Consider the following 26,313-nt stretch of genomic DNA (forward strand, 5'->3'; position numbering starts at 1 on the left):
GTGGTCACAAAAAGCAGCGCCTATTGCAGTAGCAAAATATTTTTGCAAAGATTTTAAACAAAGAGATTTTTCGAATAAATTTCTACAGAACTATGTGAATATTATTGAAACTGTTAAAAGAAGCATTTAAAAAAAAAGTTGTTAAAAGAAGCATTTTGCTTTTTAGCTGAACTCTGCATTAAAAGAAACATTGATTAATAATAAAAAGGAATTTTATACATAAATTTTACATGCAATTCAGGAAAAGAATGAAGGTTCCAACTGAAAGTTCTAGTACATCAATACTATACATAATCAAAAGAGATAATATATTTTATAATCTATTAGTAAATATATATATTATTTTAAATAGGAAATATAGTTAAACCTATTGACTATCCATGCTCTTAAAAGGGGAGTGGGCAAGTCACTTAAAAGGGCAAGTCACAAAAATTATACAGAAATTATAAAGAAAACTTCTGTAAGTTAAAATATATAGATATTAAATGTTTGACACATTAAAAAAATTACATTTAAGAAAAATGTAAATAAAAAAATTTACTACTGTGTAAGTTACTTACAAACCTCATAAATCAAATGATTTTAACCACTATATAATACAATATTTTAAAAGATGACGAACATTTCAATAACATCAAATTTTTTATTACATAACACATTTTTCAGTACAGTAATTTTGACATAAATTGTATGCTATCAACAAAAAATTCACTGATTCAGTTTTTTAAATATGATAGTTAAATAATAATTAAAAATTTACTGGAAACTATTGATACAAATAGGACTTAAAAAATATACTATGCTATGATTAAAATAAGACTTTTACATACCCTTTGCCCGTATGATTTCACCTACATGGTAGTTGATCACACTTTCGGCATTAAGCCCCAGGTTTGAAACGGGATCTACTCTTAAGACATATTCCTATAAGATAAAAATTTATAACATAAAATTTTATAAACATATAACAACTGCAACTGAATAAAATTAAAATTTGATAAAAAAATGATGGAAAATTACATTAAAATAAAATTGTTGCTTACTTTGAAAGATCTTTTTACAAAGTTGTCTAAGAGATCCCATTTTGTTTTTGAACTGACAGAAATACTTCCAATGAGTACTTCAGATGATGTCTATTAAAAAAAATAATATAAAGCAATACATTCAAAAACACAACGCATAACATGCTTAACTTAAAAAAAAAAAAAAAAAAAAAAAAAAGACATTCAAGTTAGAAGTTTACCATATTTTGCCTTTGGAATAAAGAACTATCCCCATGGCACCCAAGATGGACAGATACATTGACTAATTTTCCATCTTGGTCACTTCTCGGTTCATTTAGGTACATTTCAGCTGCAAATAAAAGAGTTTAAATACATAAACGTTATTAATTTTTATTTCTAAAGTAACAAGAAATTCACAATTAACAATTTTTTGAATAGCTACAATTTTTTTATAATATCAAATTATAAAACTTAAACTATTAGAAAATATTACAATTATAAAATTGCAATAGTTTACATAAGGTCTTAAAACTAAAAATTATAGTACTAATTTACAGTAAAGTTTACCTATTTTAATTGCTGCAATGTATTAATTAATGTCATTTTGAAAATTTTAAAGCACATATTTAAAAAAGTTAAATAATTCTGCAATTTCTTTGGGGGAAAAGCTTATCGCTTCAAACAGCAATGATGGTTGCAGTTTCCTTTCCCATAAGCAAAGCATTCCACCTCATAGCTTATTAAAATACATTACTAATAATATAAATACTACAAAAACAAATTTAATTATAAACATGAGATTTGCAGTTATTAGAAACAAAATTAGAATCAGATTTACAGCTATAAGAAGAAAATTAGAAGCTTCAAAGAAAATTAGAAGCTTCAGATTCTTTTCCCAAATTATATTATTCAGTATTCTGAATTATTATTTTAAAAATTGCTTTTTAATTTTTAACAGTTAACGGCATTATTTTACTTTATTTTTTCTTTGAAGGGGAAGAATATGTATTTCTGATGAAAACATCTGCTGCATCTAATTCACAAATGGTCAAATAGTAATGTGAAATAATTCTTGATCATGCATGGAAATGATTTCATTGTTACCAGAAGCTAATAAAAAAGAACTCATATGCTACATACAATATATAGCAAACTTTAAAAACCGATTCTTTTGATTCAGCAATTTAATTCTTCATCAGTCAATGTATCTTCACTTGCTTGCTAAATTTCATTTACACATAATAATCTCAATTAACAACAGCAACAGTAAATAATAGTAATAGAATATTTGAATTTTTTTAGTTTAAGATAAATTCTCAGAAATTTTCTCAACAAGGCTTTTTCAAATTAAATGTTGGCTTTCTTACGTAGAGAAGAATTTCAATATCTGTAAAGCTGTAAAGGATTTAATAAAAGAAAATGTGGAATAATTATGACTATAAATATATGGCTATATTATGGCTGGAATATGCATAGTAGTACATCAACATGAAATGAGAAGTATTAAGTTGGAATCAGGATGATTTTTATTAGCAATGTTTTCGCTTATCTTTTGATTTCAGAAGATTAAACAATCTAATTTTTGCATATTATTATTAGATGCAAATGAAATTACTTAATTAGAATAATATCAGTTACACACTTTAAAATGCTTGGGTGATATTCAATATGAAATCTGCTGAACATATTGTGGAGTTTACCAATTTGCTGCATTCAGAAAATGAGGCCCCCTGTGTTTAAAATTGTGATGTTGGAGTTTTAAATTTTTTTTCAAGTTAGGGAAAACCATGCCAGGGTTAATTTTCAACATGAAGATAAGTGAAATTTTTATGTTATTATAGGTGTGAACAATATGTAAATATAACTTTATAAACAGAGTTTTATTAAACGTTGAAAAATTCCAAAATGATATTTTATTTGGTCAGACTTGACCAATTCCAAGCTGCTACAAAAATGTAGTAATGACTAAATGAACCACACATCAAATAATTCACCAACACAATAACACTTTGATCACTATATAGATTTTAACAATCAGTTCCCTACATCTTATCAGAGAGATTACTTGGTTCATTCTTTACTCTTCTTTATAATTTTGTTTGTTTCACTTTCTTTTTTGGTTTGAAAATTTCAAAATAAATATTCTGGTCAGCCCATTATCAGCAATTTGATCAGTGGCGTTTCTGATATTACAAACATGAGTGGAGTTATTAAATTACAAATGCCGCATAAGCAACTGACACTCAGTTCAGATTTAAGTTAATTTTTTACCTATTTTACTACATGCTTCTGTAAGGTAATTTTTAAGGTAATAATTAAGACTAATATCTTGTATTAAAATCATGTATCATATTTACCTGTGTATTTCTACCCCTAGTTTTTTCAGCACATGATTTAGAAACTTTTGATTTAGTGTAGTAATGTAAAATGTATGCACATATTGAAAAGTACTTTGTGTAAATAAAATGACAATATGTATTTTTAATGTGCCATGTTTATCATTTAAGCTGTTTCTTCAGAAACAGTATGTATAGTATATTTTTCTTCCCCTGATTTTTGAGTGGTAAATTTATTAGGAAAGGGGATATAAGGTAAATAATTATTATAATAACAATATTATATAATAAACTATCAGAAATAATTCAACTTCACTATTTTAATGGAATGCATAACAAGTTCTTACCTATGCTTGGAGGCCCAGAATGCTCCGATGCACTTAGTCTTTTTTCTAAGCTTTCTGAGCTATTTCTAAGTGGTAAGGAACTATGAGATGAAGTTAAAGATTTTGTAGATACAAGCCTTTGTAACCTATCATTGTCCTGCTTCAAGCTCAACATTTCACTCTGCAAGTGAATTAAAGAATAATAACTCAAAATGCTATCAAAACTAGTTAACCAAAAGCAAAGACTCAAAAAGTAAACAATATTACTATAAAGAAAGATTACTATAGTAAGGATTAAGAGCTTTTAACAGGTATTCTGAAATAATATTTTTTTCAAGAAAAATAAGAGAAAAAAAAATAAAACTTACTCTCATTTTATTTACAGTTTCCTTCAAATTTTCTAGTTGATGCGCTGAGCTTAAAGCATCTAAACGTATGTCTGTTAGCATCATATCTTTCTCCCGCAACTGTTTTTTTAGATCTTTAACAACTTCGGGTGAATCTTCATCTTCCTTCTCATAAAGTCTAGACAATACAGATTATGTAAAATTATAAAAGTATGAAAAACTAATGTAACCACAAATATGATAAAATAACCAACACAAATATATGCATGCTATATATTCATACATGGTTCTAACACAGAAATAACTGTTTTAGGTACATCACTGTAAACTGCTGACTATTAAAACTGCTACAACAGAAAGGAAAGCAAAGAGCAAAGTCTTGTTTATTTTACATATACAGTAGAATAGAAGGATGATATGATTAAATTTGCAATTGGTTAGGGGCATACTGCATGCAGAATTCAGTACATAGAGTTACTACCTCTGGCAGCAAAAAATGATTGTAGTCTGGCTGGGCATAGAGTCAAACTCAGCTTGGATGACAAACATGAGTACTTCCACTCTGCAACCACAAATCTGTGCCAGAATTCATCAACCATAGAGGATGTAGAGAGGTCACATGCCAGTCTGTCGGCAACCCATGACCAAAGATTATCAATGATAGAGAAATATGGGAACATGCTGGCCACAGCAACAGGAAAAAAATCTTTGCATTGAGGAAAGTCAGGACAACATGGGTAACATGCAGTCATGAATTATCTTGTTGAAAGATGGTGCAGGCCTCCAAGATATTGCACAGCCATGGTCCTTAACACATTAGAAATGTAATACCAGCTGCCCATATTACTGGCTATGGAAACAAGAAGTTCCTGGCATCTGTACCCAGTAGCAGCTCAGGTGCTGGGCCTGTGTGATGCAAGCTCGCACTATTTGTTTTCTTTGGTGCCTTCACACAAAGGTATGTCCATCATGATGCTGTGCTTGGAGCTAGGATTTGTCTGAAAAATGACCTGGTACCATTAATGTGGCCAGTGTCATCATTTGTCACCCCACTGTATGTGCCATATGTGCCACCTGTCTCTGCAGCAGTTCAAGGGTTCCAAGGATTTCCAGGTACAACTATGGTTAGTGCATTGAAAGGCAGAAAAGAACAGACATCATCGTACTGTCCCTGTACCTGTCCTATAATTCTCATCCTGCATACAATACAAATTTCTGACTTAGGGTATGTGACATAGCTACATGATCCCATGAGGTTGAGAGAAGAATGTGTTTGTTCTTTTGAGCAAGAGCAGCCCAAGGCCTCTGGGATCATATATGATGTTCAGTATGGCTGTCCTGCATTCATTGATTTTATACTTTCTTTACAGTCATGGAATCTTAATCAACCTGAGCAGCAGTGTTGCAGAATTATAAACTCAGTTCTGAAAGGACATGAATCTGCTGTGGTCGAATTCTAACATGTGCTAGAACAATTTTCTCCTTCTTATATGAGGCATAACTCAATCTTTACACAAACAACCAATATTCAAATGTGATTTCCAAATGAGAAACCCCTAGTGCTATCTTCCCATTTATACACAATACATATGACATTACTCATACCATTTTTATGCTCGAATCTAAGCATCTGTATATCCCAGCACATAATACTTTTCGTGCGAATTTGACATTTGTTGCATGCCACCTTCATAGTGTATCGATTTTAATGGCCAGCAATGTAATTTATTTATGAAACCGCAAATGAATTTGTAGATATATTTTCCCTCACCATGTGTGCGAGAAAATCTTATTTTATTAATTTTTTATCACTATATATATATATATATATATAGTGAAAGCTAAACTTTCACTTCAGCTAATAAACTTATAAAAAGATAATCACTGCATTATCTTACATATGTTTTGAACTTTAATTACTATAATCTATACTTATCTACCTTTGGATATCAAGTTCATACTTTGAAACTTAGATATATGGCCCAAGAATCACCTCCTTTGTTTTGCTACATTCAATATTAATGAAAGGTTTTACAATTTTTATTTCAGCTATGATTCTTCCCATTTTACAGATATTTAATTAAATTTTTTAACAATTTTAGTAAAGGTAATTATTTTGATTAATCCCAAAAAACAATTTTGTGGTTTTCAATCCATTCTGATCACTTGATCCATGACTCAGTCATTGAAAAAAGGAGGGAGACACATATCTCTTAAATTGATTTTTGAATTAGGGTAAAGTGATTTACTTTGAATAACTTGACATATATGTAATGTTTAACTACTTTTGAAATTTCTATTTTTTATAAAACAGAGGGCATTCTGTTACAGTAGAAAAGTTTTGGGATTTGATAATGTGTCTGAATGGTTGCTTAGTTGTAATGTACCATTATCATATCTTACTATAGACTATGATAGATATTATTTTTGTATGCATTAATATGTCTATTACCAACTATATTCTCTTTATTAATTTGAATAAATTCTTTAGATTACAAAGTATCTAAAAATGAAATCCTGTTATGTGATTCTTCAGCAGTCATACAGAATGTAACAAAGAAATATCATATGGCTTTGTGTTTTTACAGGAAACACGTCACTGATGTTAACATGCTAGATACATAAGTATTATAAAATTAACATGCAGAGTGATGGCTAATTGAATTTTGGACTTTATTACGGAAAAAAGGTAAAGAGAAATTACATATGTCTTACTGTTTACATGAAAAATTTTAGAATGACAAAAATAACAGTAATACCTGATGCATAAAACATAATAAAACAATAAAACAATGATGCCACTGAAACTGCACATAATATTAATTAAATGCTCGATTCTCAACAGCCTCCTTCGAGCATGAAAATTGTCATTGTTCATACAGATTAACTTTTACTTATTTGACTGTTTTTAAACCAAATTTGACTGTTTTTAAACCAATCAACTTCTTCTGGAAATGAAACTGAGGTGCTGGAAGCGCCTTCGTCAGAATGTCTGCTCGTTGTTCATTACTTCTGACATAGCCTAATTGAAAATGTCCCTTAGAGAACTCATCTTGCACAAACTTGTACCTTTGGTCAATGTGCTTTGTGCATGCATGGAACATTGGATTTTTTATGTACTTGATAGTACTCTGATTATCAATTTTTAGGATAGGCAATGAGACATTATTAGCTATCTCATTTAACAAGCTCTTCAACCATATCAGATCTTTTGTAGCATCAGCTGCTGCCATGAACTCTGGCTCTATCGTCAAATTGGATATGGCCTCCTGTAGCTTGCTTCGCCACGTATTTGCACCTCCACCATAGAAAGAAATAACACCTGTTCCAAGACCTGCGTGTTTCTGCACAGCTGTTGTTATCTGCATCACTAAACAACATCAAACTTATATCATCTTCATTATTGTACACAATGCTATGTCCTATGGTATTGCGAAGGTACCTTAATGTTGTCTGTACGACATCCCAATCAATCTCTATAGGATTGTTCAGCTTTTGAGACATCAAACTCATTGCATAAGCAATATCCGGTCGGGTGCCCATCGCCAAGGACAGCAAACTGCCAACTACTGATCGGTATGGAATTTGACTGCTGAGAAGCTTTGCCTCCTCAATCTTCATCATGCCGCCGTCATTCGGTTGACCATAATCGACCTTGAGACTCAACTTCTTTACTGGGATGTGTGATGGCTTAGCATCTCCATATCATTCTAATATCTTTCTTGCAAATGCTTCTTGGTGCAGGAAGAGTGAGCCGTCTTTCAAACGTTCAACTTGTAAACCAAGGAAACAATTTAAAGTCGAGCTTGTCCATAAATGTGAAGAATGCTGCTTTGTCCTGAACAGCGACAATGCCATCATCAACATCAATCGCCATCAGCATCTTATGTCTATAATCATTTCGCATGAACAGGCAGTTGTCGGATTTATTTTGTATCATACCATGTTTCTTCAGCACATCAGTAAACTTGGCATTCCAACATCGTCCAGCTTGTTTCAAGCCATATAAAGGTCGAAGCATCTTGCATACACGCTTACTTCCGTTGTTATAGCCTTCGGGATGATACATGTAGATCTCCTCAGTTAGGTCACCATAAAGGAATGCCGTCTCCAAGTCAATTTGATATAAGTTGAGATTCTCCTTGGCTGCCATTGCAATTAGAGCTTGAATAGTATCATAGCAACACACCGGGCTAAATGTGTCTTCGTAGTCGATATTCACCATCTGTTTGTACCCTTTCGCTAGTAAATGGGCCTTGAATCTCTCAATTGAGCCATCAGGATTTGTCTTCACTCTGTAAACCCAGCGATTGTCAAGGATTTTACATCTGTTAGGTGGCTCAACATGTTGCCATGTTCCATGTATGGCATGTGAAGCCATTTCTTCGTCCTTGGCTCGTTTCCAGTCGGCATATTCAGGAGACTTCATTGCTTCATCATATGTTGTAGGCTCTTCCAACTTCAGAATGCTGTTATACACGTCGTAGTCATTAAATCTGACAGGCCGTTGGATAGTTGAACGGTCTCGCAATGTACGCACAGTCACCTGTATTGGTTCATCTTCATCAGTGCACAAATCATCAGCCCCTGTGTATCTGCATCATTGTGTGCATCTTCCAAAATAAACTTCATACCACTTGATAGACCAGTGTTAGATGCTAATTTTGAAGGTTGGGATATAGGCCCGATTTACTGTTCAGTGAACACTACATTGGCACTTTTTATCGTATCATTCCTTGATGGTATGAAAATGCGATACCTATTGTCATCACAATAATCAACTAAATAGCCCTTTATAGCCTTGTCATCTAATTTACCTCAGTTGACATTTGGTACATGTACAAATGCAGCTGATCCAAAAACTCGAATTCTGTTGATTGCCGGCTTGCGTCCAAACCATTCCTCAAATGGAGATTTTCCCGTAGTCTTACTTGGTCCTGTTCGATCGAGAATGTAGACACCCGTAGATGCTGCTTCTGCCCATAGGTAATGTGGAGGCCTGAATCTTGATCATAGTGCGAACTGCATTCATTATTGTACGATTCTCCCTTTCAACCAATCCGTTTTGTTCTGATGTATATGGCATAGTGATTTGCAGCTTGATGCCTGTATAATCAGTCACTTTCACCAATTTATCATTGTCAAACTCACGAGCACCGTCAGTGACCAGTTCTTTTACATTTATACCATCTTCGTTGGTCCGAACAAGAAACTGCTTGATAGCCTCATCTTTATGTCTCAGAAATTCTACATGTCGAAACTTAAGAGTAATTGTCCTTAATCACTAACATGTACTTCTTTCCACCTCTTGATAAGACTGGCGATTCAAGTAAGTCTGCACGTATTATCTCACCAGACTTTTGTGTTTTGAATCGTTTGGGTTTAAATGTTCGTCGACAAAGGACAAACACTGACTTAATGTATGTGATAATCTCAGACTTCAGTTTACCAACATAGATTCATACATGAAACATAGAACACCAATGCAAGAATCAGCAGGCTCATCCATATCATTAATGCGAGTAGAAAAAAATTATTTAATGTTTAGTTAAAAAGATTATACAAACTCTGGATATTATATATGCAGTCAAAAGTCATTAATTTGGACACTCATAATCCGGACCTCAAAGCTACAAACTTTCTGCACATATGCGTGTGCGCATGCACATAATACATTTACGCATGCGCGTTTAATGTATAACGAACAGTATAAGCTAAAATTATCTAATTATCTATTTCAGTTAATGTTGCAGATTGCGTTGTTCCTTAATCTTCGAATTGGATCCGGCTTATTATTTTCTGCAGACTGTTAGAGAAATTTTATAAAAGTAAGCTTGAACTTTTGATTATGTCAAATAGAATTTCTGATGCTGGAGCTCCCAAAGGATCTACAAAGCGAAAGTATGTTTCGATGTACATCAAACAAAAAGTGGAATTGCTGCAAAAAATGATAAAGGCATATCCTTTATTTCTCTAACCATTCCGAAATCTGTTTATCAATTTCACGCAACTCTGCGGCGGGGGAGGGGGGAAACGCCACGGGTGGCGTGCAATGAATTGGAAGTTGATCTGTCAGCACTATCCTTATCTTCAGGGCAGATGTTTTTATTTTATTTGGCTTATAATTCCTTACTAAATGAAGTATTTCATCTCGATGTACTCCGTCTTTGATATGATTTAAATCAAATTCCTTGTGTTTACGATTCGCTTCCGATAGTGAAGAAAGTGACACAGAGGTTATTGAAAACAAAAAAATTTTGATTGACAAATTAGTCAGTATTCTCGACACAGTAATTATATTACTTGAACAGCGGAATTTTGTAACTGAACAAGAAATTATGTCTGTTTATAGAATTAAAGAGAAAGTATTATCACATAAAACGAAGCAACTTAAACAACTTACATTGAAAGAAATGTTTAATAAATATTAAGCTTTTTTTAACAAGTAAACAAATAAATATTAAGCTTTTTTTTTTTTTTTTTTTTTTTGCAAATTTTGTTACCCTTTAGATCATAATTGTTCTTTATTTCATAAATTACGGTTTCATATTTTTAATTTTATAATTTCTGCATACCATCTTACCAGATTTAAACTGATCATCTATAATCCGGAATCGCTGAAGTCCCGACGAATCTGGATTAACAACTTTTGACTGTATAATTAAATTAATTTGCTTTCAAAGACGGCAATAAATAAGGTGGTCCATAAAATATACTAATTTATACAAAAGGTCTCCACTTCAAAAGAAATTGAGAAACACAGTATGGATAACATGGCAGTAAATTTTTTTTAAACATTAAAAGTATATCTCTTAGGTCAGTATTTGAATAAACAAAGAACTAAAACAAAATGACACAAAAAATATTTTAATGTCAATACTTATTTTGAAAATAATAACACTGCTATAAGAAACATGCACAATGCATGCATTTAATTTAGAGGAGGCCAATATATAACAGTGTTGGCTAAAATCTGTTCAAATGGTCTTTTGTCTTTACTCCAGTAACTTCACATGAATTAATATAAGAATCAAATAAAGCTGATTTTTCTTTATTTGCCTGAAATACCAAGTTAGCACATATATATCTTTTTAAAGAAAACTGCTTGACACATGGTATTCAATAACAGAAAAGATCTATAAAATACATGAATCGCAGATAATTTAATCTTCCAGCCAACGTATATAGTATTCTGCAAAGTTGTGTTTTTTCTGAAGGTTGACACTTTAAACCTGAATCAAGAACTTCTATAGATAAGAAACTTGCAAAAAACTTACGCAGAAGATGAATGTGACTGTTTCAGAGTCTGTGAATTCCCACCATTTGCATGTCCTGCACCCAGAAGCGGAGAATTTGGAGTCGAGGAATCAGACTGAAGATGCCGCAAATCCTCCACATCCGACACGGAGCCATTTTTATTCTTTTTACTCCGAGAAAAAGCTTTACTAAAAGAACTTCTTAGCTATAAACAAAAAATCAAAATATTACTAAGGAAATCCAACACATAATCAAAAAATCATTAGAAAAATGGACACCTGACCACAAATGACAAAGAAATGTGGAAGCATTGAGGTAGATTCTAAAGAGTAGCAGCAGAATACTTCTTAATACATAGAATTTCCTTAGAAGAATATTTTAGAAATTGTACATATATAAGTAAGATTAAACTAATAAATAAATAAATAAGTTAAAATACTGAATTGAAATGCAACAAAATTAAAAACTAATTTCATAACAAAATTAAAAATGAGACTAAATTAGCAAAGCAACAATCTTGTGTTTGGCATAGATTTAGTCAATAACTCAATTGATTTTGAGGGCAAGCAGGTACAGGTCCCTCTTCATCAGCAGCAAGGAAATTTGCACGACTAGCAAATTCTTTGCAGTCTTCCAGTCTTGCAGATTTCTTTGCTGCTGATGAAGAGGGACCTGAACCTCTTTGTCCTCGAAACTGATTGAGCTATTAACTAAATCTATGACAAATACAGTCAAAACTCGTTAATCCGGACTCGTCGGGACTTCGGCAATTCCGGATTATCGATTTTTCCGAATTATAGATCATCAGTTTAAATCTGGTAAGATGGCATGCAGAAATTGCAAAATTAAAAATATGAAACCGTAATTTATGAAATAAAGAACAATTATGATCTAAAAGGTATCAAAATTTGCAAAAAGAAAAAGCTTAATATTTATTTGTTTACTTTATTAAACATTTACTTCAATGTAAGTTGCTTAAGTTCCTTCGTTTCATGTAATAATACTTTCTCTTTAATTCTATTAAACAGACATAATTTCTTGTTCAGTTACAAAGTTCCGCTGTTCAAGTCCTATAATTGCTGTGTCGAGAATACCGACTAATTTGTCAATCGAAATTTTTTCGTTTTCAATAACCTCTGTGTCTCTTTCTTTACTATTGGAAGCGAATTATAATGACGAGGAACTTGTTTCAAATCATATCAAAGACTGAGTACATCGAGATGAAATACTACATTTAGTAAGGAATTATAAGCAAATAAAATAAAAACATCTGCTCTGAAGATAAGGATAGTGCTGACAGATCAACTTCCGATTCATTGCGCGCCACGGCGTTCCCCCGCCGAGCAGCGTGAAATTGATAAACAGATTTCGGATTTCGAAACATACTTTCGCTTTAGATCCTTTACATATTAGCAAATATATATCGGAAATTTTATTTGATATAATCGAAAGTTCAAGCTTACTTTTATAAAATTGCTCTAACAGTCTGCGAAAAATAATATGCCGGATCCAATTCGAAGACTAAGGAACAACGGAATCTGCAACATTCACTGAATTAGATAATTTTAGCTTAGCTTATACCGTCCGTTATACATTAAACGCGCATGCGTAAACGTTTTATGCGCATGCGCGCACGCACATTCGCAGCCGTAAAGGTCTTACGTGCACACGTAAACGCCTATGCGCATGCGTCAGCACTACGCATGCGCAGAAAGTTTGTAGCTTTGAGGTCCGAATTATAGATCATTCCGGATTATGGGTGTCCAAATTAACGACTTTTGACTGTACAAGATTGTTGCTTTGATAATTTTATGTTTCTCTTTTGTTTTGATGTGACTAAGTCTCATTTTAAATTTTTTTATTTCCTTTTCTTACCCTAAAAAAATAGCAACATGTTTATATTCAATTCTGAGCTCTGCCGTTTCAAACTTAATTCATGCCAGGTGATTTTTATATAACACTACTCATATAATGCTTGTAATGCTCATATAAAATTAGATTCTCATATAATAAATTAAATTCTCATATATTATGTACTTGCATAATGCAAAAAGATCTTTCATTTAATAATAGTATTAAAATTTTCAAATAAAAAATTTAATTACTGAATAGGAATAAAGGAACGCACAACTATATTAGTCTTAACTTAAGTTTCATATTAAAATCTGCACACTCAGCTTCTATATCCTGCTAGCATGCTAGCCTTCTCTATCTCTTTGTATCTCAAATATATTATAAAAATCTTATAAGTGCAAAATGAAGCCCAGGCAGATGCACAGCATTGGTTTTAACATATATGTCTGCTTCAAAAATTTTTTTTTATCAAGAAATAAAAGGTGTTGAATCAATTAATACATTCATCATGTTCTACATAATCAACATGAGAATTTCCAATATACATATGTAATAATTTTAAAATGCGTAGATGAAATCAGTAGAACTTTCAACAGCTTAGATACTGCATAGATGACTATAGTAGGTTGAAGGTGGCAGAGTGGAAAGCATGATAATGCAATTTAGCACAACGTATCTTGAAAAATCACAATCTTTATTTTTTACGCATATCAAATCATCCTTTTTCAGACAAGAAATTTCCTAATTATATTTGAATGCAGTAAGTTGCATTTTAAAGTACGACGTCGTGTTAAGTAAGTAAGCGGCAGCAGCATACATAAAAAGCATCTTGCCGGCCGGAGAGCTTATGCGGAAAAGAGGAAGAGTTATAGTACTTTCAGAGGAAGAAGGTTGGGAGTGGGAAAGTTTCAGTTCAGAGTTTTGGTTTAAAATTATTTTGATTGGACAAGAGGCATCTGCATTAAAACATTAAGTAAGACAGAAAAATCTGGAACCTGTGAGAACAGATGAATTTAGGGACAGATCACCAAATTTAGAATGTTAATTTTTAGGTCGCCAACTATTTTTTTTAAACAGCTATCATATTTTGTTATATCTTACATATATAAGATACTTCCCCTTAAAGCAGCCACTGCCTTTAAGCATAAAATTCAAAAACTTACTCATCCACTCTGTGATATGCAATGGTTTTTCCCATGTGTAGCATGAAAACAAATCAGTTTACCTTAGAAAGTCCTCCACAAAGGTATTTCTAACAAAGTTACTTTTAAGTTATTTGAAAAAAAAAAAAAAAAAAAACTAAAGAAAAGTATTATGTGCAAATTTCCCATTTTTCCAAAGGCTTATGCAGTGGCCTCTTTAACAAGGAAGTACTCCGAAAATTTTTTAAAAGAGAATTGCTTTCAAAAAGAAGAGCTCATTGTGAACGGCAGAATGTAAACAATGCGAATAACACTTAAAAAAACACAATTTCAATATTCCAGGATTTTTGCAATCAAATTGTATGGTTATTAAAGAATTACATACTTGAACTATACATCTGCAATAATGTTTCAAGACTATTGCACAACACCATTATTGGACTTCCTAGCTACATATTAATGTGGAACAATTGCTAATATTTAGATGGATTTACATTTTATCCCTAAAAACATGTAAAAATAAAAGATGCATACCCAGCCTTTCTTCTTTTTCTTTTTATCACTTAAAGCATCACCAGATTTACCGCTATTTCCACTACAAGCACTGGAACATGAATTAACACTAGACATTGAATCAGTTGAAAACTGCCTAGAAATCCTATGCTCTTGCAATGCTATATAAAGAAAGAATAAATAAATATTACATATTACCGTTTGCAATGTATAAAAGTATTAAAATTCTCAACACTAAATTAAAAATGTACAAAGAATATAATAGCTTTAAAATACAAAGTTAGGCAAACATACACATTGACTGTTAGTGGTCACTATAAATGCTAACCTAGGGTTGATTTTAGTTTAATTTTATATTATATAATGGCATGCCTCTTTTCCATATACAGTTTTAAAAATTTAATTAAAAATACTGCTTATAATTTACACTACATTTTAAAATTAAAGAAATGTTTTGTGTTTAGAAAATAGGTGAAAATATATACCATGCAAACATTATTCTGATGCAATTATATCTAATACATCTATTAAGTTATAAAATATTTTCTCCCTCCTTCCAGCATGCCTTCGTGGTGTAACGGTAGCACACTGGCCAAATATTCGAGAGGTCCTGGTTCACGTCCCGGCAAGGGTATTACATATTTTTTACATGTCTGCTTCAAAATAACCTAATGCATCTACAAAGTCACTTTTAGGAAATAAACTAATCACGGTAAATCAATTACACTTACTAAAGGGAACCTACAACTTTAATTAATGCAACTTCATTATCTTCAACAGTGAAAATTAGCATCTATAAAACTAAAATGAGAACATTATTCTAGTTATTTAATACTGTTATGCAACTTTAGAAATAAAGTTAATAACATTCCTTGGGTTGCTCCGTCAAATATTTTTTTCAGATTAATATTATTTTTCAAATAAAAATATATTTTTTAAAATTTCTAATAGTTTCTAATTTCTAACTCTTTTTTAGAACTAGTTAAAAATATAAACTTTGCAGACTATAAAATTTTAACTATTATAACTTACACACATTTAGCAGCCAAAATATAAGAGAAACTTCCCTAAAAACACATTGGTCCACAATTTAGCTTTGATAGCTGTCGATATTCTTTTAGGTATGACTCAACAAGGTACTTCTATTATCCATGAGAAATAATAGCCCATTGTGACAACTCAGTTTCATACACATTAAAATGATCTCAGAAATGATGAATAGGACTCAGCTAGTCATAAAAGCAGTTTGAACTTATGCTATTTAAACCAATCTGAAATCAGTTGTGTACTATAACAAGGCAAATTGCTCTGGCCATCTACAAAATGTAGCCATAAATGAGTGTGAATGATACTGAAGTAAGATACAGTGACTATAACAATTTCCAGACATTATCAAGAGACTCAATGGAAATATCAGAGATAGCAGAGATGTTCTTGATGATCTCATGCTGTCAAAACTCTTCCCATCCAAAGTCCATTATGTTGTACATTTGAACATGCTATGTGATGCACCAGAATTATACTAAACTCTGAGCTGTCATGTTGCTGCCCATGTGTTACTACAGACGGTCACCTTTCAACACTTTATTCACCAGCATTTCCTCATCAGAATTGTCATTACTGCCTGAAACGTTTTTACTCAACTGCCATTATCTAGACACCCATGAGATACCATTATATTAAGAAAGCCTAGAACATTACCTGTTTTGGAGATACTGGAATGAAGTCTTCTTACACCAACAATCATGATCCATTCAAAATAACTCACATTTTTCATCTTACCCATTTTCATGCTAACTGCAGTACTATAAATAACTATAAATTTGTTCAATAAATATATATTTTTTTTTTTTTTTTTTTTTTTTAAGGTGTCTCAAATAGTTTGTCATTTAGAGTAAAGTGTATTTCTTTGCCTAACAACACAAACCATTTTACAAATGAATGCATTCTCATTGGTGCTTAAAATTATAGCAAGACACACAATACCGTAACATGTAACTATGCTATATTGGTCATGGTGTCAAACAGCGAATACAATTGTGGCAATCACCTCCTTTACATGACCAGTGTCTCTGAGAATATAAATGAACATCACTTCTTTAAGAAGTCTACTTCCACAGAAGACTGAAATGATCTGGAATTGGGGATGATCAGCATCTGAACTTATACTTCAAAATGACCTAATGACTCTACAGTGGTGCCCAAACTAAAAGGTGGTGGATGTTGATTCTTCATTACTGTCAATGGAAAAAATTACCAAGAAAACTCTGGTAATACGGACTGAAGATAAGTCCCAAAAAAGAATACCAGTAGAATGAAATGCCATCAAGCACTAAGAATTTATAGACAGATTAATGAAAGGAAACCAAGCACTTCATCTCAATTTAACAGAAAGTATGAGTTTGCAAGTCACAGGGTTTCTTAAAATCATGCTCTTCATAATATAAAAGTTAATGGTAAAACTGCATCTGCAGATGAATTGATTGCAAAAGTAATCTCACAAGAACTTGCAAAAATTACTGAAGATGAAAGCTATATTCCTAATCAAGCGAGAAATGCAGATGAAAGTGGTCTTTTCTGGAATTGAATGCCAGACAGAATATACGTAGCCGAATTGCAGAAAAGTTTAAAGTAGCTATGAATCATGTGACTTTATTATTTTGCTCCAAAGCTTCAGGACACTGCTTGTTGAAGCCATTGCTGGTAAATCAGGCCTTAGAGCCCACATTCAGTGAAAGGTGCAGATATCAATAAACTACCTGTTCACGGACAGCAAACAATAAAGCCTGCATGACCACTGCGATCTTCACAGAATAATTCATCAAATGTTTGATTCCAGAAGTCAGATGTTATATTCAAAGATTCAAAAAGAATCTTTGAATATAAAGATTCTTTTTGATTCATTGCAAAAGATCTCTGGTTTAAAGTTCTTCTGAAAACACAGCTGGCCCTCTGTCTAAGAACACTAAAGGAAATAAGTTGTATTTCTGCTACCTTATACTAAATATTTGTTACAGTTAGTAAACTAAGGTAGAATTGCAGCATCTAAAACACAGAACAAACATTTCAATACATTTTGGACAAAAAGAAATTCTCAGTTGTGGATTGTATCAAACTGGATTTTCATTAGAATTAAAACTACTAACTTTGAATACATGCTAGAAAGTAGTTTGATCACACTGTATAAAAAGAAAAGTTTCAATCTGATCTAAAGGTGTCAACTTCCACATACAGAAAACTATACAAGGACCTAAAAAAACATAAAACAATTAATAACTTAATTCATCCATAAAAACAACAAACATCAGCACCAGAGGAGACTCATTCTAATTTTGCTCAAAAAATTCCGTTCATAGAGGAAGAAGGTAATGTTCACAACAATTCTAGTGACAGCACTCATATTCCATTGTACACAAACAAATGCATGATTTACTGTCAGAAAGTGAAAACAAATAAATGTTGTTACATGCAAAATAGATTTATTTATTTATTTAATGAATTCTTTTCCTTCCAAATGTAAATACATTTTCATTACACATTATTTATTACATATATTACCTTTTTTTTAAATAAAATAAATAATAAGCTTAAAATGCTTTTTTTTTTTAAGAATTAGTTCTGCTGATTTTTTTTTTTTTTTTTTTTTTTTTTTTTTTTTAAGATTTAGAAGCAATATTCTTTTCTTTCATAGATACAACATCCTAAAAAGGAGAATCTGAGGATCCAAAGAAAAAGTAGGTGAAATAAGTGCTTGTATGAAATATGTTCCAAGAATACAATGCAGTCATTTTAGAGCAACTAAAGTAGTATAATCTTCAGCACAATAAATACCAGTATGTCATTATTCCAATCACAAAGGATGCATCTGGGACAAGTGGTATTCAGCATTGCTTTTATTACATGTAACTTTAAAAAAAAAATTCATGTTGATTATTGTTAGAAGAAGCAGCTCTGTTTTCAATAATGTCTCTAAAGTTTTCAAACTGTTTTCAGCAAAAGGCAAGAACAGAATAATCAACGTTTAACCAGTTAGCAACTGTCCTAATCTTCCAACAACCATTCGGAACAAGAGCAAATTTTTGAGTCATAATAGTGTTACTGCAACTAATATAAAATTTTAAGGTTTTTTATTTATTTAAAGGAAAATGATTCCTTGGGGAAAATATGGATATTAACATGGAACTTCAATTTTTAGGTTTTCAATAACTGAAACTTTTCACATGAGAAATATGAGAATGTATATTTTACATATTCCCATTCTTAGGAAAATTTTTTACCTTTATTTAATTTACAATAGCAACATTTTATGCATGCTGTGCAGCTTTTTACTAATAATGATTTTTCTGTGCTTGCTGTGTTCATTTTAAGCACCAATGTCTATAGTAATTAATATCTAACACAGAAATGCTAAAAGTAATGTTTTCTCAATTTTCATTTTCAAATACTAAATTTAAATAGTGCAGGATGATATAGTGGTAGTGATTAGTGGTGTTATTTCTTTTATCAGGCTGACATGCAAAACAGAACAAAGAAATCATGCAGCACAGCACATTCGTTGTTAGTTGCATGTCTCACCCGTATCCTTAGTAGTGTTAAAAGTGTGTCGCCGAACTAAGTTAGTAGCACCCGTACTTCTCTGCACTGCTTGCATTGACTGCAAAGCCATTTTTGTGAGGCCCGCCTCAGCACTTTGCTGTTTCAAAGCTTCAATTGTTTTCCGCAGTTCAGTTAACTCTGAATCCTAAAAAAAGGAAAAAAATCAATATAAAGATACTTCAGAAAAAGAATAAATATGTTTGAAAATTTGTTCAGTATTAGCACATTTTGATTTTAAAAAATTTTCAAAAAAAAAAATTGTTCAAACTACAGGAATATCAAATTTGTTTACACATATTATAATCATTTATTTCCAGCAGCACATATATCTATACACTTGTGCTAAAAAAATAAGCCATAAATGCTAAAAGAAAAGGTACAAATGTAAAAAGAGGAATTAAAACACACAATTTATATATGAGGTATAGGTTGCATTGCCAAATGCAAATAGGCAACCAAGATTTACGTAAAATGCAATCCCCCAGTTACACCATAATGCCTTAAAAAAGGGCATGCCAGACCTATGCGGCAGTTTGCAAGCAGTGATAGCTCCGTAAAATCTGAGACCACCTAAGCAGAAGGCATGATTCGAAGACATCATCTGAACATCTTGAAAGGGCTGTCAAGATGTTGCAAGCTGGTGCAAGACAGTTCGCTATTGCAAAATGAATATGCATCAGGAATCATTACCAAAGGGATCAAAACCCCTGTAAGAAGATGTGGGTTTGGGCGTCGGAGGATTACCATAACAGCAGATATCCACTTCTTGTTGCTATGTGTAAGATGCCGTAAATCACCGACAGCCCGACACTGCATCTCTTTGCTGCTGAAAGACAGTCCATATCTTTCCAAACTGTGTCACGTTAACTGCACAAAGGTGGACCACACATCCACTGACCTGTGGTTTGTGTTCAATTGTCCCCATCGCATGTCAAAGCAGAGTTGAATTGAGCCTGTGAACATCACAGTTGGACAATAGAGCAGTGGTGTCTTATATTCTTTACGGATGAGTCTTGATTTAAAATCCAGAATGATTTCTGAAGGACAATGATTATAGCTAGGGACACACTATTGGGCACCTAACATTATTGAAAGAGCACCATTATACACGAGGAGGCTTACTTGTACAGCTGGTATAGCAACGAATACATTTACCTTTATGTGATTCCTGGCAGTTCCACCCCAGGCGACTGATATCGTGATGAAATTCTACACCCTTTTGTGGATCCTTTTATCACTGCAATGGGTACCCACGTGATGTTTATGGATGATAACACCTGCCTGCATAGAACTCAAGTGCTGCGGAGTTATCTGGAGAGTGAAGCCACTCTACATCTGCTGTGGCATACTATAACACTGGACCTAAATCCCAAAGAGCATGTGAAGGATGGATAGCAGGTCGCAATGTGCCACCACGCATCCTCTACAAGCTCCAACATGTGTTACTACAAGAATGGGTGCTACTGCCACAACAAGTAATCAACAGCACTATTACCAGCTTGCCTCATCGTTGTCAAGCATGCATTTCAGCTAGAGGGTATTATATCTGCTACCAGTGTGATGTTTCTATTGTATGTTATTCTGATCTATTTGGTCTTTCGCAATGTGATGGTTGTAATACATGTGTTTTTGTATGTCTTTGCTTTATAGTTTTGCTATGTGGTCTACTAATGTCCCACTAACCTCTTGGATCAATTTCATGCATATTCTTAAATAGTTTTTTTTAATTCTGTGTTTTGCCTTTGTTGCTTATTTTTTTTAGCATGAGTGTATATACTATATCAAAGAGTAACAAACCAGCCCATGTATTAAATGAATCTTCCCAATTATTAACTTAGATAATGCATGCTGAACTAATGAGATATGGCTGTTATCTTTTTAAGATATATGTGTACATAGGTGATATTTCTTCAATGATTTAAATCAACATTTCTGAAACTGTGGTCTTTGAAATCTGCCCTTATGATCCTCCTAGATTTCCAAAAAAGACAGAAGTAAAATTTTAATTCATTGTGTATACCCAGAGTCGACCAGAGCTAGGGTTTTCAGCACCCAGGGACAATTGAAGATTTCGTGCCCCCTACTGCTTGCCAAGGATGAAAAACATTTAATTCTAAAATATCGTAACATCAGTTTGGAGCCCTTTGGATTCTGCGCCCGGGAATAGATGCCCCCTTGCCCCCCTCTAGCTACGCCCCTGAGTATACATACCACAATATAGCTGAAATCTCCGAGTTTGAAAACTGCACATGGCAATCAACTGTCACTTTAATCCCAAGACTGACATTTTATGAAACTTATTAGTGGTTTTCCTACTCACAGACTTCTGTCTTCCCAACAAAAGAGGAATTTAAAGCTCTATGGTGCTTCTTAGTAGTATAGTACTTCTAAACATAGAGCAGCTATGCAAGAATTGAAAGGCTCATCCATCTCGTTAATGAAAGTACTACTACTTAAATTTTTGATTAATAATATTATCCAAATTCTAATGCCTTGAATTAATATTAAGAAATATAAATTTTCTTCCATTAATTTAATTGATTAATACCAATGAAAATTAAATGAATTTTAATTAATTAAATTTTAAAAACAGAAGTATTTTGGAAGTCATTTACACTATGCTATCAAAGGAAACAAGAATAAGGTGGTCCACAGAGAATTCTAATTTATAAAAGTGATTGCAAATTGGGAAAAAAAATCTATGTAATGCTAATTTAAATATCAAGATCATGACAGTTATGTATGTCAGGCACTGCATGAAGTACTTATATAATGCCTTTAATAATGCCTCTGCAATACTTGTGAATTAATTTCCAGATCCAGTGGTGTATGAAAAGAGTAGTGTATTACCTGCTCAATGACCAAAATTACTTTTGTAGGCCGAGTGGGAAAGGACGAGCTTTGATACAAGATCAAAAGAACAGAATTCAAGTAACCCATACATTCTCTTGTAGGAATGGAATTTATCTGCCAAGTTCAAAATGATTTTCTTATAATAAGATATAGTATTCCTGTGTGTGTGAAGATACTAGAGTTGAGCAATTCCCTCCAGAACTGATTCTAAGAAGCGGTTACATTACTGAGCAAATCTGCTCGAATTCTAAAAAATGGAGTGGGAGAGCTCTTGTTAGAAGCATGACAGAAATGAAAATCTGTTGTTCATTCATGAAATGATCCACTTTACTGAGCAAGCAAATGCCTAAATTGAAAAAAAAAAAAAAAAAAAAAAAAAAAAAGAGCACAGCTCTTTTAGAGTTCATCTCTCTTGCCGGAAAAGGACAAGAAAGTTCGATTTTAGGATAGAAAAGAATGTTTTGACTCCCATGTTAAAAGTGAATTTAACTTTTATCATTTCCCAACTTCTTAAAAAAATTTTATTCTAGAATTTTATAGTTCATTTCATGCAGAAAGGATGTTTTAAGGTATTTCAACACTACAGTTGAAAGAAATCAGTTTAGGGAGTTAACGCTTGTTTGAGTTGATTCTGTTGATTCCACAGCTAATTTAATTCTCTTCATTTTTCACACAGTCTTGCTACCTAGTACTCATCCCACTATTCATTAGGCTCTTTTGATTCTTTGCTTTATCCTCACTAACCACTCTTGATTCACCCTAATTTCCAATCTTTTTAATCAAGGTTATTGTTAGTGAAAAGTAAGTCACCAAAAAGAAACGACACATTTCAGTGAGAAAATGATCTGATCCCATAAAAGAGTGGTTTTGCCCATCTCTAGAGATATACACATTTTGCATACAAACTTTTTCAAGCATCTTAAAATGGATTATTGTTTTCAAGTTATGATAAAATGCAGACCATCATAAATAGAGATTACTGCCAATCAGTGACTGTGTGAAACAGTTTGTTTTTATCTTTCATATTAAATTAATGCATTTATCAAAAGCACACGTTAACCATTTTAAACGTCCAGAAATCTGGACTTCTTAACAACATTTAGCAGCAAATGTCACTTAACACAGCTAACATAATAAATAAATTATACTTATAATGATCTGCAATTGGTCAATTGCAAAATCTCAAAATCTACTTCTGCACACTATCATTTGCATCTCATCTAAATAAAATCTAATAGTTATTACAATGAATTTTTGTTATGTTACAGTGATTGCAAGACTCTATATATACTTTTTTTCATAGACACATATAATATTAAGAGATGCAAAAACAAATGCCAGAACTGCTAAAATTGAAATTCAGTTTTAGCTGAGTTTTGAATTTTATTCAATTGTAAATATTTAGCTTTATTAACTGATAATGCAGATATTTTTATTTATTCTCCATGAAAAAAATTTAAAGAGGCATTTATTACAAACGTGAAATCTCTGAAACTAGAGTATGAGTCACTGAATTGTAATAGTTAAAAATCAACAAATTGTAATTGTTAAAAAAATCTACCAATTATATTTTAATTTTTTTTCCCAAGATGTGAAAAAAAATTTTAATATTATACCTTCTGTTCAGCACTGGCAGTAAGGTGCTGAAGTCTACTCGTCATATTCGACAAAGACTGTTCAAAAGCAGCAACCATATGTGCCTGAAAAGAAAAAGAAAAAAATATCAGTTCTATGAGTTAACAGACTCTATAAAAATAAAATAGTCAAAAAATATCCAACATATCAAACAAAAAATACAATGCATGCCAAAATGACTCTCATTAACCACAACAAACAGATATTGCATTTGAAATTGGCTGTTATTTCAAATGAATTCAGAAATTACACAGCAGATTAAAGGAAATAAAAAGGTTAACTGAATCAGCTATGTTACATTTGAGTGCATTACTACCTCAGACTGTATCTTGCTGGTTTCCATCAGCATAGAAATCTTGTAATTTGTTACTTTCTTCTACAAAGTAAAGGAAGTATTGTTATCACGAAAAATTTTGGGTATCATAGTTCAACAGAAATATCCATTCTGACCGTTCCTGAATCCATTTGGGCATTTTTCTCTTTCTTTTTTTTTGCATGACTTCTGTATGTATGGACAGAATGAAAGATCCCCCCCTTTTTTTTTTCAAAACAGATTGTAAAATGGATTTAAGAGGGATATTTTTTCCCATGACACCTGTACTGTGTATATATATGTATGTATTTATCTCACATAACTAAAAAATGATTAGCTGTAGAACACAGGAATTTTGTATATGGAACTGCTATGTATAACATCTAGTTGTGCATCTCCCCATTTTTTATTGCAGTTTGCAATACCAAACGTATATTTGTATACTGAACTGATGATTTTATGAAAAGATACTAACTCCCCTTGAAGAATCAGGGTCATTCTATGGAATTGGCAAAAATGTTTCTTGTACAATTTTATTATCATTTAAATTTTTTCATTAAACCATACACATATTACACCTTTTGATTTCCACAATATGTACAACCTAGTAAGTTTTACATTTTAAAAAATCTCTCATTTCATTAGTATTTCACCTTAAAAATATATCCCATTAGATACATATTTATTTATCATTTCTTACGCGATAATCAAATTGACTACCTTCTTACCCAGCCTTTATTTTCGCAATCGTTGGTTGTAGTCATATACCTCTGATTTAGAAACATTTTAAATTATGACAATGTTTCGTAATTAATATTTTGGTAATGTCAAATAATAATAATAAAAAAGACAAATAACGAAATCTAAACTACAGTTTATATATGTAGTTAGTCTAACAATATTTAAGTTTATTGTTGTTCTAAAAAGAATATTTAATAGGCTGTACAAGGAAGTCATATGTGGTGTCCACCACATTCATAAAAATCTATTAATTCCAGTTAAAAATTTTCAACTCCAATATTCAAAGTGCTTAAAACATGTTAAAGTCTGAAGCAAGTTTTGTTTTAAGCATTTATTGTAGGTTAGATAATTATAATGTACTTCAGTGTTTTCAACTTATTTAGGGGGTGCCTTTAACCAAAGAATGTTTAAACAAATATTCTTTGTTTAAACATTCTTTGGTTAAAGGCACCCCCTAAATAAGTTTATTTAAAGATATTAAAGATAGTTAATATCTTTAATAATATTCTACATTTCAATTAGTTACATGCAAATTTTGTTTTCATTTTCACTATATAATTTTAAATATGGATTTGTTAAAATTCGTTATTTATTGCATGGTAATTTTTTTTTTTTTTTAAAAAGCTTACAGAACTGTATGTACTCACTGGTAACTAAAATATTTCTCTGTTTAATTTTTGCAGAATTAAAATTATTTAAAAAAAAATTCCTTTTTTATTTTGCAACAGAGATGGCGCCACAATTGTTAACTATTATACATTTAGGTTTTTGTGTTCATTTCAACGCTCCCTGCATATGCAGTGAACTTTAGGCAAACATTTAAAAACATTACTGGAAAAATGCATGCAGCTTTCTTTAAAATAAACCCCAAAGTTCACATATTTAACTTTCTGTATTGGCGTATTTCTCTTCATCTGCAACAGACTCCTGATTGACACGCAAAGTCAGTAAAATATTTACTTTTATATTTTAGAAACCTTGATTACCATGTAATTATGTGGTCAGGATAAACAAATGGCTGATTCATCCGAAAAACAGGGGCATAGCTAGGGTGGGGCAAGAGGGCACATCTGACCCCGGGCGCAGTATCTAGGGGGCGCCAGTTTGCTATTATGACATTTTACAATGAAATATTTCCTATTCTTGGCATATAGAAGGGGGCGCAAAATCGTCAGCTGCCCCCGGGCGCTGAAAACCCTAGCTACGATTCTGCCGAAAAAGCATATAAAATAACATCTAATGTTGAAAATTCGGACAAAAAATGTATGTACATAAGTTTCATAGAAAAATTCATTTATTTATTTAGCTAACAAAGGTCTGCAATTTTGGTAAATCATATCTCTGAGAACGTGCACGTCGCTATTACGAGGAAGTCCGTAATCACTTTCTGAATTCA

At 32.1% G+C, this 26,313-nt stretch overlaps 1 protein-coding gene across 6 annotated transcripts in view; it reads right to left on the minus strand.

The window, feature by feature from the left end:
- The window catches only part of sick (sickie), a 975,074-nt gene that overhangs the window by 21,123 nt on the left and 927,638 nt on the right, over positions 1 to 26,313 (minus strand). For 5 of the 6 annotated variants that reach the window (XM_085808514.1, XM_085808521.1, XM_085808510.1 and 2 more), the window contains 9 exons: positions 23,845 to 23,928; positions 19,355 to 19,520; positions 14,801 to 14,940; positions 11,291 to 11,475; positions 4,035 to 4,191; positions 3,688 to 3,847; positions 1,244 to 1,353; positions 1,044 to 1,133; positions 831 to 924 (listed from right to left, as the gene is read on the minus strand). In XM_085808514.1, coding sequence (XP_085664640.1) covers positions 831 to 924; positions 1,044 to 1,133; positions 1,244 to 1,353; positions 3,688 to 3,847; positions 4,035 to 4,191; positions 11,291 to 11,475; positions 14,801 to 14,940; positions 19,355 to 19,520; positions 23,845 to 23,928 — 1,186 coding nt within the window. The remainder of the gene's footprint in view (positions 1 to 830; positions 925 to 1,043; positions 1,134 to 1,243; positions 1,354 to 3,687; positions 3,848 to 4,034; positions 4,192 to 11,290; positions 11,476 to 14,800; positions 14,941 to 19,354; positions 19,521 to 23,844; positions 23,929 to 26,313) is intronic. The other variant, XM_085808526.1, reaches the window with a different exon arrangement.

This window comes from Stegodyphus dumicola, chromosome 1 (genome assembly GCF_044657685.1).
Source record: "Stegodyphus dumicola isolate Sdum_Otavi_A_Nest chromosome 1, ASM4465768v1".
Lineage (NCBI taxonomy): Eukaryota > Metazoa > Arthropoda > Arachnida > Araneae > Eresidae > Stegodyphus > Stegodyphus dumicola.